This window comes from Tamandua tetradactyla, chromosome 1 (genome assembly GCF_023851605.1).
Source record: "Tamandua tetradactyla isolate mTamTet1 chromosome 1, mTamTet1.pri, whole genome shotgun sequence".
In the NCBI taxonomy this organism is placed as follows: Eukaryota; Metazoa; Chordata; class Mammalia; order Pilosa; family Myrmecophagidae; genus Tamandua; species Tamandua tetradactyla.
The window spans coordinates 72,666,283-72,685,164 of record NC_135327.1 but is presented as its reverse complement, the minus strand read 5'-3'; the positions used below and the strand labels follow the sequence as shown (position 1 = coordinate 72,685,164).

At 37.4% G+C, this 18,882-nt stretch overlaps 1 protein-coding gene across 4 annotated transcripts in view; it reads left to right on the top strand.

Moving 5' to 3' along the window:
- DDC (dopa decarboxylase) overlaps positions 1-18,882 on the top strand; it is a 113,437-nt gene that overhangs the window by 78,600 nt on the left and 15,955 nt on the right. For all 4 annotated transcript variants that reach the window (XM_077119308.1, XM_077119296.1, XM_077119307.1 and 1 more), the window contains 2 exons: positions 3,530-3,597; positions 14,083-14,159. In XM_077119308.1, the coding sequence (XP_076975423.1) occupies positions 3,530-3,597; positions 14,083-14,159 (145 nt within the window). The remainder of the gene's footprint in view (positions 1-3,529; positions 3,598-14,082; positions 14,160-18,882) is intronic.

The following is an 18,882-nucleotide window of genomic DNA, read 5'->3' as shown; positions in this document are numbered from 1 at the left end:
GGACTGGCTGTTTAACTGGGGCAAGCCAGTTATGCCTCACAAATTGGATTTCATAATGACATCCGCTTTTTGGGGTTGTTGTAAGGATTAAATGAGTTAATCATATTTAAAGGACTGCTAAACAGTATCTGGCCCACAGTTAAGTACTATACATGCTCAAGAGGCCATTCTTATTTTCACCATGGCCTGCACTAACTACCCCTCCAAACCTCTCTTTTCTCTCATGTCATGCCTGCTAAACAATTCTCTAATTACTAATTTGACTTCTCATGATGTCTTAATATCAGAAAAGTGGGTGACATGGATATAGAGTACAATTATTTCCATCTTGGAAAGAATTGTCTCCCTTATTATAAATGAATAAAGTAGCATTCTGGATATATAAATATATATATGGAATATATATAAATATTGTCATATTTATTCTCTCAACATTTATTCAATCAACAATTATGTACTGAGGGCTTAATATGTGCTAGGGCTTAGATCAATCCTTGGGAGTCAAATGAAGTTTCTAACGGCCTATGTAAACATTGGGGACTGGGGTGTCATATGTGAGAAGTTCTGATAACATGATACTAATTCCCAGCATTTTACAATTCATTGCTGACAGCTTATTTTGTGGGGTTTTGGTGCTGGGAAGTAATTAATAAATAGCTATACCATATACATACCTTCTATTATAGAGATAATATAAATCTCTTGAAATGTTTATCTCTGGACAGTCTCCAGGGATAGGGCTAAATGTTCATCTGGGGGTCTGTGTTCCTCTCATCCAGGCAAGTCCCGGCAAATGTTCTTTTCAGATTCAGAGAATCAGGTTTAGGACTGCATAGTCTTGTCCTACTACCACTCTTTTCTTCCTGGTGCACTGGCAGTGTAAAGTTTCATCTTTCATAGAAGGGTGCCTAATTGCCAGATTATTGCAGCAATGGGCATTGCAGCTCGATGCAATCAGCAACAGACAGTCTATCATACCCAATGTGAATCATTTCAATTTTCCCTCCATTATTGTTCCCGACTCATTTTTCCTGCCTGGGTGATGCCTTGCTGCTAGTGGGACAGATAAGGGGCTGCAATATCCTGTCCTGGCCCTCCCCTTGGAGATAAGAGCCTCCTCTCCATCAGCAGGAGGGAAATATCACTGCTGGGTAATGAAAGAAGTTTAAACATATCAGCCCCCAGAGGAGGAACTAATAAAATTCCTAGCAAACAGAGCTCCCTTTAATTTTTAGTTTTCTTTTATCAACAAATGAAGCATACTCTAATTTCCTGTCTCTTTCTAAAACGTATTTACTGAAATCTGGAAGGAAATGAATCTGTGCCCATAGAGTGATTGCTGTGGAAGGTAACTGACCACATGTTTCCCCTGCTGACACAGAAAGGGCCGCTTTACCCTTCCTGTCTCCTCTGGGTTCATCCCTCAAACCAAATACAGAAGAAGCATCACAGATTCTTGGGATGTTACACAGGAGGGAAGATGACAAAATTTCCAAATAGAAGATTCAATTGCCTTATTTTTGCTTCACTTCTGGATTCAATGATGAATCTCTGGTCCTACAGGAGTGTGTTCATCAGTCAGATGATAAATCAAGGGTGTGCATCTGAAAAACGTAAGGAATCACCATTTATGACAGCTCAGAGAAAATGCAGAGTGCCCTCCTTGGCGACCTTTGGGACTTGAAATCACTTCTTTTCTTCTTGAAAATATGGTAGCACCTAGAATATTAATGAGTAAGGCTGAGGCCAGTTGTTTTCCATTGTTATCCACGGACTTCCAGGAGGTGGAACTGTAATTGCTAGGAAAACCATGAACTTGGACATTGTCTTTACAAATAAAGAAGAAAGTATTTAGGTAAATGGAAGAGTTGTTGATATTAAATAATGTTGGCAAAATAGCCAATCAATTAAAGGAAAAATGGGGCTATTCTTCATTACTGTAGATTAGGTATGAATTTTCACTTTCCCGTTGTTTGTGATAATTCACATATGTTGAGAGCTTTGCTAGTTCATGAAGCTGAGGGGACCACAGGGATAAAGTATTTCACAGGCCAAAGCAAATCTTAGGGAAAATATAGGAAGCAGGACTAGAAGTCTATACAATTTCTGGACATAGTACCTCAGGATTAAAATTCCAATTATTCCATATTTTCTAGTAGTTTGAAATATAATGCAGGTAAATTTTATGTGACTTGCAAATTTGAAAGTGTGTGACATAAAACACTAATAATGTCTCACTTTATAAGCAGGAATTGAACTGTGAATCTTCTCTAGTAATAAATGCATAGAGATACTTCATTTCAAATGGGTAGAGTTTGCTGAATTGTGAATTGTGTTTATCCCATGTAGTAGACAACATTTTGTAGTTAAACAGAAACACCCTACATCCTCAGTGTCAATCTTGGATTATGCTCTTTTGGATTATTTTTATTTTGAACTATTCAAAGTCTTTAAGATACACCCATTGCAATTAATGTGATAACCCTATGCCATATTAGGGGCTAAGCATATAATAATAGAAAGTTTTCATAGATGGACATTAGAGATGATTTCATTCTAATCCTTGCATAAAATTTCCTATACACCAGGACACTCAGCTTGATAGACCATAGTCTGGGTCTCTTGTTCTAAATCCTTATGTTCTTTTCACTACAAAAAAAAATGAGCTTCTTCATTTCATCCTTTCCACAAACATTTTATGAACATCTGAACATCTACTAGCCTTTTGTTCTGGGGACTGGAGTGAATTGTACATACCAGTCTAGATCTTGAATTAATGGCCTCCATACAAGTAAGCATCAAGCCTGGCCTCCAAGTCTGTGGGATGTCCACAAGGCAGTGCAATCCCTTGGCACAACCCAAACCTGACTCGGCCATCCCTCCTCCTTCTATACACTGTGCCCTGTTTAAAGTTATCTCATTGCTGTTCTCACATTGCATTCAGATCATCTGTTCTCTTTTCAGATTTTCTCACTTAACCAAGTAAGCTCCTGGAAGACAGTCACCATGTTCAATTCACTTGTGTTCTTTGGCCTACCATAGGGCTGATCTAACAACCACAAATCTGTATCAATAGCAGCCTTTACAGCTGAGGGTTACTAGGTGTCTGATAACTGTGCTGCAGGCTTTAGAGCCATTATTTCACAACTGCCCCGTTCTGCAGGGAGAATGAGCAGTTGAGCAGGGATTCGAACCCACAGTACTCTAATTCCAAGGCTTCTGTATGTCTTTTGTGCTTCCACCCAGAATGAGATAATATTTAACTTTATGTTTCATGAGGTATGATGTGTTTTTCCCATTTTATGGTGAAGAACAAGAGGCTCAGATAGGTCAGGTGACCCAGACTGGAGCCAGATCTCTTCCATGGCCTTCATACCCCAGATCCCATGGTTTCCAGGATATCCACGTACTGTGGCCTCACTGGCTTGGTTGATTGTTTCTCATTTGAGAATATAAACTTGTAATTATTTTATATGGGCTATTCATTCTTCTATAACTGAAATTTCTTATCATTATTATTCCCTTGCAGTTTGCAGATTCATTTAATTTTAATCCCCACAAATGGCTTTTGGTGAATTTTGACTGCTCTGCCATGTGGTAAGTTTCCCCACTCACTAGATATCAATTACCCAAGACCCACTTCTTTGTCTGGATAATAGTTTCTTTGAAAAGAATCAACCTGGTGAAGAGACTAGAGCTGGAGAAGCACATACAGCCAATTCTTTACTTGCTCCATTTCTGAAACACTGATAGCGTTCTTGTTAAGTCTTACCCTGGTTGCAAACTGTTTTTTAGGACATGTTATTGCAACATGTTTTCAAAAGAAGAAAGAAGGCTAACAGAAAAAATCCGTAAATTAATTTACCTAGCATAATGAGAAAACAAATGCAAGGAAATTTCAGTATCTATTTTTAATTCAGTTGCTTCGTGTTTTTATTCTTAGATTCTTAATCAATCCAACCCCTTAAAAGCAGTTGGCAATGAAAAAGCAAAAGGACTCTCTTTCTTAAGAAAGAAATTTCCTCTGGAAATTCTTAATCACTTTATATTTAGAGCATGAAAAAGAACTCAAAAACTAAAGTGGATACCGTTACACCACATTGTTTCTTAGATCGTGCTTAAGAAACAAAGACCACTGAACCCTAGAATAATAAGAACACTAGAAATTAGTAAATGTTCTCCTATTTTTTTTAGAGTCAAAGGTTCATAAATCAGTCTTAAAACCAGGAGGGTTTGCCTGAATTCTGTACAAAAGTTTTGAATAGATAATTAAATGAATGGGCTTTCACCTTGGAACGGTAGGGAAAGCAGCACTTTCACAATCCAACTAAAGTCAGTTCTCCATTTGCCAAATGATCAGTTTTCCCTTTTACTGTGTAAGGGTAAATCGCATTTTAAGTGCTTTCTTTCCCTTCAAATCAAATTCTTTCTTTTTATTTTCAGTTATATGCCTTTGCCCAAACTTTTGATATTCAATTTAAAACCAATTAGTATACAGCACTTCAGACTTAATTTTGTCTGAAATACTAATACTTATTTAAAAAATCTATAGCTTTTGTGAATGTTAGTATTCTTTCAAATTCTTGTAGTTGTGTTTTTCTAGTCTACCTAAAGTAGATCACTTTAAAGATAGCTTATACAGTGTGTCCAAAGGCCCTTTACTCAACATTTAACTTTGATTGAAATGTAATTTAATTTTTCTGGAATGTTGGATCAGTTGTGGAAACTCTTTAAGGGGTGGAGTTTAGATGACCAGACTCTAAGCAGAGTCTCTGTCATATAGCCAGCTGACCTGGGATGCTGCTTTGATGCCTTTTGTTTTGTCGTGGCATCCCTGGCCTCACTGGTGAGAGTGATGTAGCAAGCAGTATAGTATTTAGATACCAGTTACTCACTTGCCAGAGCAAGCCACAAAATTGTCATGGACTTGGTAAACTGAGGGCTGTTGGGGATGGAGTGATGGTAACCAGGAATGTGGGAGGGCTATGGCATGCCACAGTGTTTAAGTATTATTTGGATAAAATAATAATATCAGTATAGATATTGAATGAGTGATAATAGGTGCCAGGCACTCTTCTAAGCGCTTTACTTATAAGGTAATGTAATTGATATGTTATGTGATATGATGTGATATGATATGATGTGACTCACTTAATCCCCAGAACAGCTCTGTATCAGCCACATTTTTACAGATGAGGAAACACCTGTAAATGTAAGTGCACAATGTATTTATCCACCACTGAGTGGCACAAAGATATCAGGGATCAAAATACAGTGAAAGAAAATTTTGAAATATGACAGAAACAAATATAATGAATGTAACACCCTGCATTTGGGTCCAGAAAACCAATGCATAAGTTAAGGATGAGAGAAAATGTGATTATCAGTGATATGGTGAAAAAAACTTTTGGGGGGAAAAGAGAAAGTTTTTTTTTTTTTTTTCATTTTCATCATGAAAATATATATATATAATACAAAATTTACCATTTTAAATATTTTTTGAGCATACACTTTGGTGATATCAGTCACATTCATAATATTGTGATGCCATCACCACCATCCCTTACCAAAACTTTTCCATCACCCCAAACAGAAATTCTGTCTCCTGTTAAGCAATAATTCCCCATTCCCTACCTCTACCCTGGTTGGGTGGCCCCTGGTAATCTTTGATTTACATTCTGTCTCTATAAATTTCCTTATTCTAGATATTTCATATAAGTGGGATCAAACAAGATTTGTCGTTTTGTGTCTGACTTACTCACTCAATACCATGTTTCAAGGTTCATTCATGTTGTCGCAAGGTGAGAAAGATTTTTAGCCTTTAAATGACAGTGGATGAGAATACCAGAAGAGCTAATGTGATCTGAAGCTGTCAATAGAAACTATAGAGTAGACAGAATAAGAGGTGATGGTTTTCATAATCTCAGACAGAGCAAAACTGGCATTTTGTGTTCAATTCAGGCACCCTGCCTCTAAGAGGAAATTTGACAAAGTAGAGCCGGCATATATGAAGAGTCAAGGAAATGCAGGTTGAGGTCATGCCATCCAGAGCAGGAAGAGAGGAATGAGGGTTTATTAGGCTATTGAAAAAAATTAAAGGAAGGTTGGAACTATAAAAGTTGTCCCCAGTAATCAAATGTAGAGAGAAGGGAGATTTGATCAATTTTCCTGGTAGTATGGGTGGGGTGTAGAACCTGAATCAACATGTTTTTACAGTGCTGGTACTTGAGGGCAAGGTTGGGGATGGGGTCATTCAATACTTGGGGAAGCTTTTTACAGGTTTGAAAGGTGAAATAAATGAGTAAATTTTTAACTAATAATAATAATGTGCTCTCTATCCTAAGTGAGCAGGAACAATTATGAAGGATTTGGGAAAAATTTCATGCATCTTGGGAAAAAAATCAAATCTCTTCCAAATCCAAGAGTTCATCCCATGACATAATAAAGAGACATGAATATTGATTGATTTCATTTAGTTTAGGATTTGTGTTTTAACATAAATTTGCTCAGCTTTACTTTGTTTTAGGCACTGAGCTCAACAGAAATTACTAGCTTAAAATCAGAAGGCTAATATTTAGGAATTTAAACCAGACCAACTAGCTTTAAACCCATGATCTTAATTATGCCATATACTTCTTAATTTATTTGATTCTTATTAAACTTATTATTTCTTTTGGTCTCACCATACCCACTCACTCACTGTTGTTGTTTCTTCATTGTTCCTACTACATAAGAAGTTGCTCTTTCCCTTTATACAGTGAAAATTCTTAATATCACCAGGCTTACACAGTGGCTTGTGTCTTTCACTCATCTGTCTAGGCCACCCCACCCCAGGAATTACACTGCACATCATCCTTGTGGAACAGTTTCTGCATTTGGAGCAGCCCAGTCCAAAACAAAAGGAACAACAAGGAGGAGGGATCACAATTTAATTTAAAAGACATTTTGAGCACTATAGACGCTGAAATAAGAGCAATATTATTCTGTACTCTAGGAGTCTTACCCATGGGGCAGTTTCAAGTAAATGAAATATAAACAAAGTAAACTGAGAAACTAAATAAAATAAATGATAAGAGAACCTAAACAAAATAAATGATAGGTCAATGCAGACTGTGGTCCATATGATAAGATAGATGTGAAGGAAGGGGTTTGGGAAGAGAGAGGGAAGAGATTCAGTTTAGAGGCACAGGGAATGCCTCGGAGCAGGTGGGTAAAGAAGAATGTCAATAGGGAGTCCGATTGGTTCATTCATTCATTCGTTGAAAATTTGCTTTTCATAAAGCAGTCAGGGAAAGCCTCAATGATGAAGTGACTTTTCTGCAGAGAGCTGAATGAAGTGAGAGAACAGGCAATGCAGATATTTGGGGGAAGAGCAATCCAAGCAGAAAGGATGGTAGGTACAAAGGCTCTGAGCAATGTGTGTGCATGAAACTGAACACAGAATTGACTAAGAGTCAATGAGATAATCTGTTTGGCCCAAGTATTAATATATGTTTTAAATAAGCTACCCAAGCTTAAAAGTTCATATAGTTTACATAAACGTACAAGTTTTTAATGTCTCTTCGAATGATGTGAATCCTTTAAAGTACATTTCTTTGAGGTCACAGATGTATAGCATTGAGCAGCAGCTGCCTGCTCTGCAGGGCTCTGCACCCAGTTCAGCCCAGCCCCCTTACTCGCCACATGCTGTAAGGTTGCCGGCCTGGCTCTGGGCCGAGTTTGAGGGCCCTGGAGTACACACACTTTAAAGATTAGTATTTGCTCAGTAGATACTTTTGGTTTGAAAAAGTGGTTATACAAAATTACCTTACACATCTGGATTTTGTGCAAAAGTGAAATATAAACTAGAGCTCTTGGGCTGTCTGAAGAGGAGTCCCTGCTCTCCTCCATCATCCTTGTTATATGGGCAAAGGGACTGCACCTGAAATCCTCAAAGGGGTACCTGATTTACATTTACTTTAATAATGGTGCTTCTTATTCGCACTTTATGTTCCAAATACCTACAATTAATGTAGTACTTTACTTTCTCACCTATGGTATCTTTCACTCCATTCAGCTGCTTTGTTATCCCTATTTTATGAATGAGGAAACTGGAATTCCAAGATGCTAAATTGAGTTGCTTAAAGGCTCAGAGCTAGCTATCCATGTCAAAAGTAATATGGGTGAAATTTTAAAAACTAGTACTGAGGGAAAAAAATAGTTTCAGAATGACATATCTCACAATTTACAAGTTAAGAATACATGCATGCAAAGCAGTGCATATTTGATGAACTTACATACAAAGGAAAGTTTACCCATAAAACATAGTAGAATTGTCCCTTATGGAGAAGGAAACAGAACTTGAAGTCCCATTATTGGCACACAGGAGCCCAAATCAGGCCCCAATTCTCTTTCCACTTTTGTTCAAGGTGACACTGATTCTGTTTTCTCTGTGGATATTGAAAATAATCCTGAATATTAGCTCAGACTTATACAGCTTAAAAGCAAAAGATGAACACGGGGACACCATAACCCCTTCTCTAGATTCTTCAAGGCATAGGTTCTTCTGCTCCAGTGACATGGTGGGATACACGGAGCATGTGGGATCCACTGAGCATGCGCGATCCACTGAGCATGCGCAGTCAAGGTTGGTTTTCCTCCTGCGCTGTGGAGGCTGCAAGTGCGGGCGTGGTCGTGATGTGTCGTGTTGTGTAACGTGGTGGCAGGGACTGGGGGAGAGGATGAAGGCTGTTTACTCAGAGGATTTGTTTTGTATGCTTTACCCATGGAATCAAAAATGTATTTTGCTAGTTTAAGAGATTCTTAGAGTAATGTGAGCTGCTGTAACAATAGAATTCGAGAATAAATAGGGAAGCTTTTTTTTAAGAAGGACACATTGGGAAAGAACAGGGGTCCTTCTAAACTCCTTAGAGTTTAAAACGATCAGACAATCTCAAACTTTTTTTATAGATGAACTTCTTATAGATGTCTCTTAAGACTTTTCTAAGTCAATGGAAAATAAATAAATAGAGGTTTTTTGTTGTGTTGTTGTTTTTTAAAAATTGCTCTCCATGGTTTCTTTGTATTCCTTTAAAATAATGTGTCCTTTTTGTGTTTAAATACCGATGATTAGTCCATAATTTAAAGTAAACACATTAGTTATATTCTTTAATATCAAAATGGACAAGATAGTTGAAGTTTCTAAAACTTGAAATCATTACAAGCATAGTAAATATGTTTCATAGATTCCATTACTCTTCATAACAGAGTATTTTGAGTCTTTTATATGTACGTATGGACCATTCTGCTTAAATGAATGTTTCTTTAATATCAGATCTTCTCCAAAGAAATCCTCAAATTTTATACATCAAGGTTATATTTTACCTACCTTAAAAAAATAAGGCCTGGTTTTTTCCAAATAAAATTAAATTTTATCACAAATTGAATTATAGCTTTTATATACTTGTGTTACATAGGGAATCCTTAAAAATTCAGTTACTTTGGAAGATTTTTAATCACTCTAGTTAGGTTAAGTCTAGATTCTAGAGCTTGTTTTAAAGCCATTAGTAGACCATCTTCTACGTATCTTTTTAGTTTCTTTGTATTTTAGTCCCCGTGCCCTTTAATCTATTGAATCCTTATGGTTGTGTGTCAAAAATGTCCAGAACTGCTATTCAACATTTATTGGCACTAGAAGGTAATATAAATCATCATTTGGTGCGCCCCTACATAGTGTTGTAGATTTGGGGAAAAGGAAATGTAAGAGGCCATGCCTCTAGCACAACACCGAAGACCTTCCCCAACAGCCCGCAGGGCCACACTGTTAAGCATGTGCATCTTGAATGTGTCCAGTGACAGGGACAGGTCTCCCCCCTATGCAACCCAATTCACTGTGTGATTGCTCTGGAGCCTGGAAAGGATGTCTCTTTGTGTGTGTATACACATTTATTTATGTTTATTTGTTTAAGTAAAAGTATCCCTCTTTGTCTCTCCCACAGAACATTGCAAGAAAAAGAACAGCTAGCATCTAAGTATTTAAAAAGATACTGCCACAGACCCATTGGAGATATGGGTCAATGAGTAAAGTAAGACAGGATAAAGGAAATATTGAATACTAAAAAAAGTAAAGATGCAACAACATTTGTGGCATAGAGATAAAGCAGTACATCGAGAAAATACTTAAATAGGAAGGAGGGAAGACATAAAATAATGAGTTTAAATAGTATCCAAATTAAGCTAGCAAACAGCAACAGAATAAACCTCCAAAAAAAAAAAAAAAGTAATAAAGACTAACAGACACTAATGAAATGAAAAATAAGAACACATTAGAGAGAATCAACAAAGCAAATGTTGGTTCTTAACCTACTGAGGAAAATAGTTGACCTCTGGGCAGATGGATCAAAAATAAGGAGAGGGCAGGCCATGGTGGGTCAGTGGCAGAGTTCTCGCCTGCTATGTGGGAGACCCTGGTTCAATTCCCAGTGCTTGCTCATGTAAAAAAAAATAAATAAATAAAGGAGAAAAGTGCAGATAAACAATAAAAGAGATATAAAAAATATAACCACAGACACTACACTGTGGAGATTTTTTTAAATGGTAAGAAAGTACTATGAATAATCTCACACCCCCCAAAATGTCTACAAATATAATAGCCTACAAAAAATATTAGTAATGTTGACTCAAGAACAAAGAGAAAACTTAAAAAGATCATATAACTATTAAGGAAAATGTGCTAATAGTTAAATCTTTTAAGATTTATCCAAATTATTTTAACAGGAAGTTCTGTCAAACTATTAAGGAACTTATTAGTCCAATCATAAACGTAATTCAAAGAGAACAGAAGGGAACATACTCCCTCTCTTATGTCATGAAGCTAGAATAAATTTGATCTCAAAGCCAGATTGGAACCTGAGAAAAAAAGACTATAGGAAAAAACAACAACAACAAAAACAACACACACACACAACTCACAACGTTAACTTTTAAAATATAAGTGGAACATTGGCAAGTAAAATCCAAGGTTTTTTTTTCAAAAAGATATGTCATGCCTAAATTGTGCTTATTCCAGATATGCCTGGGTGGTTTAATATTGAAGATTTTAAAATGTCGTCATCATGTTAAAGATAAATAACAAAAAGTTATTATTACATTAGATGCAGGAAAAGCTTTAGATAACTAGTAAAAGAGGAACAGAAGATAACTTTCTTAATTTAATAAAGGCTATCTACCAGAATAACTACAGCATACTTATACTTAATGATGAAATATTAGAAGCATTTCCTTTAAAATCAGGAAAAAAATAAAGATTGCCTAATCACCACTTCTATTCAATACTGTCCTCTCCTAGCCTGCATAGTATGAAAAGATAAAGAAGTAAAAGTATAAACATTAGAAGATGTGACTGCTTACAATAAAAAAAAGAAAATATTCAATCGACAAATTATAATTAATAAGAGAGCACACAAGGTTTCTAAATATACTAACATTTTTAAAAGTGGCAATCTTTTATATCTACAACAAGCAGAACATGTAATTATTTAAAAGATATTCTTTATAATATTAAGGAAAGAGATAAGTTACTAAAAAATAAGTATATCGAAACATGTCCAGATTTTTATGGAGAAAATTATAGAATTTTTTGGAAATCATTAAAGACCTGTAACTAAATGAAATGACATTATGTACATAGAGAGGGAGACTCAATATCAAACCTCAGGGCAATTCTCATAAATATCCTGGCTGGGCATTTCTGTGGAACTTGATAAAACTGACAAATTATATGGATTAGCACAGTACTAAGAGAACCAAGAAAATTTTGAAGAAAAATATGGTAGGGGAGCTTGCCTATCAGATATCAGTATGAACTATAAAGCAACACAGGTATCGACAATAGAGCAGGTAATCAGAAGAGAAAGTCCACAAACAGACCCCCCCCCACCATGATGTGTTCAGTTTAACATTCATAATATTTACAGAATTTTTACAATGTCAGCGTCAAACAACCTAATAGACAAAAAATGAGCACAAATTTCCTCACCGTAATGGAAACAGGAATAGCCTCTTAGTAAATGCAAAGTTACTTCATTTCATTAGTCACTCATCATAAATGCAAGTTAAAATCCAAACAAAACACTAACATTGGTGGAAAATAAAGTCATTTGATACTAAGTGTTGGTGAGGATCTGAAAAGATAGCAGCTCGTTTGCTGGTGGTATATTATTTGACATAATCAATTTAGAGGCTAATTTAGCACTATCTATCCCATAAGATTGTGGAAGCTATGCCTTATCCTTTCCCAATTCAGTAAAGGATTACATAGACTAATGTTCTCTTGCCCCTGTGCACCAAGAGAAATGCACAAGAATGTTCAAAGCACCCTAGTTTGTCTTAATAAGAAATGAGAAACAATAGGAGAACAAATGAATTATAATAATGTTCATGCAATAGAATCCAGTGAGGTAGTGGGAATGAATGAACTAGGGCTATATGTATGAATGTGTATGGAACCCACAGTTATATTTTTGAGAGAAAATGAAAGTTATATAAAATACACAGTGAATGACACCATTTATGTATTTTTAAAAACATGCAAAACAAAAGTATAGATTGTAAAGGGATTTTTATGGAAAATTTTGCACAACTACTTAAGAATGATAAAGCCAAAGTCAGCTAGTGAACTCTTCTCAATGGCAGGGAGAGCAAAAGGATAAGGAGAGGGACGTATAAAGAAGAATTTAACTGTATGGGTAATTTTTATTTCATAAGTTTTATTTCACAATCAATGGGAAGGGAAATGTGGCTTTCATTTACAAAGTACTCTACTGATAACTCTAGATATTTATGCTGCTTGTTTTTTCTTTATTCCCTTCTCTTTACATTTACATGATAAATAGGTAGGTAGATAGATCTATCTACCGATAGATAGATAGATAGATAGATAGATAGATAGATAGATAGATAGATAGATAGATAGATAGATAGATAGATAGAAAGAAAGATAGATAGATACAGATAAACAGATGATAGAGTATATCTATTTATATATGCCATATCGATATTGATACTGATATAGATACACATATACCAAGCTAGGAACAGGGCTTTCCCTAGTATAAAGATCCAAAGGATAGTTCTCCAGTGTCTCCTTATAAATATCTTTCTACAACACAATTCCTATATATACACATATAATGTTAGGTGCAATGGATTTTTCTTCCCTGGGTCAAATAGCGAATATACACTAGAAAGTTTATTATTGCTTACTGACATAGTCATTCTCTTTAACTCTTACAGAAATAAAGCTTCGATTATCTTTTCTAAATAAATCTAGCCTTCTCTCTCTCCCATCTCTCCTCATTGATAATCCACATCCTGGCATCCTTATTTCATGCTCTCTGGGTTTTATCTTTCAGTGACTCACATTGTATTTGTTTTCAAGACTAAGCTACTGTCAGATTGACATTTCTTTTCTAGTTTGCCCCTAGGATACTTTATTTACCACAAAATTGCTCTGAGATGGTGTCCACACTGCCCAATGAAGCAGAGAGGCAATTATCATAAAGCTTAGGCCCCTCAAATTCCAGCCCAAATGAGAGCTCGGGCCTGAGTTATCCAGAATGAATCTATATGAATGTTCCTTGGGACGAATAGGCAGAAGGGGTCCGAGATCTGGAGATAACACGTATACCTGCCTCAGCATCGGGTCATCCCTGTGATCTCTGCGTTCTCCTCGTTAACCCACCTGCTTCTTTGTTCAACAGACATTTACTGAGCTCTGCCAGAGTCCAGCACTATGCCAGGCCCTGCAAAAATAGCAAGGGATAAAGGCTAACCCTGCCCTCCAGAGCTATGAAGGTTAATGCTGCACAAGAGGCGAGGCCAGGACATTGTGGGAACACAAATGAGGGGCAGAGGTGCAACTGAGTGCTGGGGGAAGGGGTCTCAGATGCAGGTACACCTGAGCTGATCCTTGAGGGAGGTCTGCACAGCCATTGATTCACTGGGTGGAAAAGAAGGAGGGAGAGGATTCAAGAGCCAAGGAGCAGCATCCAATCTAAGGGACTCTGCCATTAAGCCCTATTATTATGTGTTCTCCAAAACCAGGGTGAAAAACAGAACAGAATTAACAGGAGCCTTTAAACTGGATCCTCTCTACTTAAAGCACAGCCATCAGGATTCAGGTAAGCTGGTGCTCTTGCTTTTTGCAGTCTGTTTCGAGGTCTGTTCTCTCAGGTTGACATTGAAGCATTTAAGAGCTGGGAGATGAACATTCTCATCCAAGACACAGCCCCAGGTGTGGAGTGCTGGTGAGCACAGGAAGTGTCGTGCTCACTGCTGGACTTGTCCATGCACAGCCTTCCTCAGAGTGAGTTGATTAGGATGCCTTGGGCTCTGTTCGTGGAGGCACCCACAGCAGAAGCTCCTAGAACCTGGGCTGGTCAGTGCACCACATGGTGGGCAGAGCCAGAGGGGCACAACCATAGGTTGTCCATATGTATGTTATGAACTCCTCGGATGGAAAAGGAGACATCTTTAAAAATGCCAGCCCAAACATTTATCTGAAAGAGGACTTGCATCAGTGTGAACCGATGTCACAGGGGAAACAAAAAAGTAAGTGAAGAAAGTTGGGCCAGAGTGGGAGTGAAGAGAAAACAGGATGAAATCCAGGGTAGGTCAGTACCTAAAAGCGTACACTTCATACATTTGTTTAGTGAATCTGCACTTAGTGCCTGGTCCTGGAGAAAGTTTGGAAAATGAGGTGCAGTGCCTGCCTCTGGAATCCAATGGAGAGTAGACAAGAGCATGCTAAGTCACACGGCAGGGGTGAGCACAGGCTGCTCTGGCAACCCACAGCAGGGACCCACACAATTCCTTGAGGGGTCCTCCAGTCTGGCTCTGAGCTTCCCAATGACTAGGGCAGAGGGGGCAGCCTGATGACGTATACAAGCTGGGTGACTTTCTGGGCTGAGGAGCGTATAGTTTTCCTGGTTTGGAGAGGACAGATCCAGAAGAAATTTCTCCAGTGGCTCCTTATGAAACACCCTTCGAGGATGCCACAGAATTCCTGTGAGCCATAAAATTGCTTCATATGTTTCATATGACTACTGTCCTTTCTCCTAGGCTATGGCCAAGCATCAAAGTGTAACTTTATAAGGGCTAGGCTCTGAGGGCTGAGCCAAGGAGGCTGAAATCTAGAATTCTCTGAAGGGATAGCTTGATCCAAGGATGAAATATGAAGGTTTGGAAGAAGGATCCCAGCTGATATAAACGTTTTTGTTGTTGTTGTTTTTAATGCCTTATCTTCTCTACCTGTTTACATTTTTTAAAAAACTGAATTGGAAATATTATTTTTAGATGTTTATATTCTTACTTGTAGTGCACAAAATCATCTAAATAGATCCCCTAGAGTTAACAAAACACAGGACTATTATACACTACATACGTGACTCTATCTAACAGTAACAAGGCTTGTGTAATTACCAAATCATTTTCAACCTTCTCTGCTTTTGGATTACCATCTCCATTACACAAAAACAGGATTTCCCAGTCTTTGCTTAGAGCAGCACCTGTCCATTCTTACCTCATTAGAGCCTTCTTTCCCCAACCTGCTTGATGAAGTCTCCATGCTGTGGTCAGGACCACGGCCTGTGGGGTCTGGCCCCCGTGATGCAAGAACCCTGAAACAATCCCCTCAATTTATTGATGAGGTAACAGGCCCTGAGATGAGAAGTGATGTAGTTTTGGTGAAGGGAGCCCTAAGCAGTAGTGAACAAAATTGAAGCAGAGGGACCATTCTCTCCATCTCCTCTTACCTGGATCCTCCAGCAACCCTCATCTCCCAACAGCCAAACTGGTCTTTAGAAAAAGGTAAAATCTTTGCTTGTCTGCTTAAAATCTTCCAGTGGCTTACACTGCACCCCAGATAAAACCCTTGAAGCTGCTGCCAAGGGCCTGGTGGCCCGTCCCAGCTCTTCTTGCTTTCCAAGCTGCACAGATCTTCCAGGGCTGCCTCCCTCTCAACATTCAAATCTGTCAGCAAGGTCTTCTCAGACCCTTCCTTATAAGCAGGCTTCTCTCCTCTCACTAATTCTCTCTCACATCATCCTGATGATTGTCTTCATGGCACTTATCTTTAGCTGGAATAATTTTGCCCATCAGTTTACTTGCTTATTATCTGTGATTCCCACTACAACATAAAACCCATAAGGGAAAAGCCATTGCCATCCTGCTTGCATAGAAGAGGCCCTGATATGGACTGAGCGGACTGTAACTAAGGACACAACAGCAGGTGTCTTAATTTGCCTGAGTTGTTTCACACATACCACAAACTGGTTTTATCTTAACAACAGGAATTTATTGGTTGACAGTTTGAGGCTGGAAGACATCCAAAATTAAAATAGAAATAAGGCTTACTTTCTCCTGAAAATCTGTAATGTTCTAGTGCTGGCTGCCAGCAGTCCTTGGGTTGTACTTCTGCCTCCCATTGCATGGCAGAGTCCTTTTTTTTCTCTATCTGGTTCCTGCTGATTTCCAACTTCTCTTTGTAAGGCCTCCAGTAATCTGGATTAAGGCTCACCCTTCTTCAGTTGTCTACACCTTAATTAAAAATAACGTCTTCAAAAGGTCTCATTCACAATGGGTTCACACACACAGGGACATGGATTAAGATTGAGAAATGTGTTGTTTGGGTTACATAATTCAACCTACCGCAGTGGGAGTGATCATGACAACAATAGATCCTTACATTTATTTTGCACTTTTAAATATGTTGTCTCATTTGACTTGCGCCAATGTACATAGACGGTTAGTGGTTATAGACATTTAACTAGTACTGGAATAAGTGAGAAAATTTTTTTTGACAACCGAAAATTATGTCATAACGTTGATGAGAGGGGAAAGTGGAAACATTTGATAGATAGACTTTTCAGATATTTTCTTTAATTATAAAAGCTGTACATTTGGAAATTAGAAGAGTAAATGATGGGTAAAAAAATTCCCACAATCCCACTACCCAATGCAAATATTGTTAATATATCATTGTATTTCTTGCTTATCTTTTTCTATACATTGTATTGTTTTATATTTCAGTATGCGCCATTTACAGATTTTGTAAACCATCCACTCTACACATCACTTATGCAGTTTTAAAGTCTTACCAGGTACATAGGGCATATTACGTAGTCCACAGTATAAGTAAAGCCATTGCCATAGGAGATTGCTGGCTAAGAAGGGTCCATCATTATTTATGTTACAGTAAATATCTGTATTAGGAAAAAGCTAAGTTGAATCAATTCTTTAACCAGTTTTTATGGAAACAAATTCCCTGAACTGAAAAGTCCATCTTTCACTAATAATATGGTTTTACTATTGAAATCACCACATCCAAAGCCTTCTACTTTAAACTCTAATTGTGCTGTCTAATAGAACTACTTCCTGCAGTGAAAGAAATGTTCTGTAATTCTGCATTCTCCAGTATGGTGGCCACTAGCTGCATTTGAAATGTGGTTTGTATCACTGGAGAATTAAATTTTAAATTTTATTTACTTTTTATTTGAATCTTCATATTTTCCTGAAATTGGGAAAATGCTTAGTAACATAGGTCATCACTATAGCAGTGTAGATATTTGTAATAACTTTCTACTTGATATTTTGAGAATATTCATAGTTTTGACAGCTGATCAGATGGTATTTAAGTTAGTATTTAGTATTTAGAATTTAAGAACTTTGCTATATGAATTTGTAGGTTTCTTCCTTGTTGCCTTAATTTTAAATTGATTTATAAAATTTACAGCACAAATGCAGGTTTTACACTGATTATTTGGGTACTTTAAATATACCTATGGTTAAGCTAACTAAGATATCCATTTTTGGTGGTTCTAAGTGTATTGTTTGTTTTCTTAAGTAAAAATATATTTTAAAAAAATTTAAATAGTCACATCTGACTAGTACCTGCCCTACTAGGTGGTGCAGTAACATAAATTTAAAAGGAGGGTTATTTTCATTCATAACAGTCATCTGGCTATTCGATGAATTCTTATTGAGTTTCTGTTGCATACTATATTCATTTCCTAGGGCTGTCATAACAAATTACCATAAATTTGTTGAATTAAAACAACAACAATTTATCGTCTCATGTTCTGGAGGTTAGAAGTTCAAAACCAAGGTGTCAACAGAATCATGCTCTCTCTGGCAACTTTAGAAGAGAATCCTTCTTTGCCTCTTTCTATCTTCTGGTGGTTTGCCAGCCATCCTCGGAGTTCCTTGGCTTGTAGATGTACAACTCCATTCTCTGCTTCATCTACACACGAACATTTTCTCTTTTGTCTGTCTGTCTTGGTGTCCTTCTTCTTAAAAGGACACCAGTCTTATTGGATGAAGGCCCACCCCAATCCAGTTTGGTGCCTTCTTAACTAATAAAATCTTCAAGCACCGTATTTTCAAATAAAGTCACATTCATGGGGCTGGGGGTTAGAACTTGAACATATCTTTTTGGGGATTCAGTTCAACCCATAGCACATACCAAGTACTCTTTTAGGTCCTGTCAAGTTACCTCTGATGATGATTCGATATTGCTTTATATTTGTTCAACAATGCTCATACCCATGAAAGGCTGTATGTGTGAAAGGAAGAGCACTGGTCTATGAGTTCAGAGGACCTGTGTACTTCAGCTTTCCTCTTGGGTCATTTATAAAATAAGAGGTTGGCCTGATAGTTCTTCATTTTCTCCCATGTTTGCCATTTTATGATTCTAATTGAGAAAAGGCCTGGTCTGGCCTGGCAGCCAAATGGTAGTCAGGGTCTCAATCATAACAAACTATAACTGTAGCTTTTCTTGTAAATATAATGGTGACCTGCCTGTGCAGTGGATCAAGATCAGTCTGTAGGGTGAATCATAGGGTGACT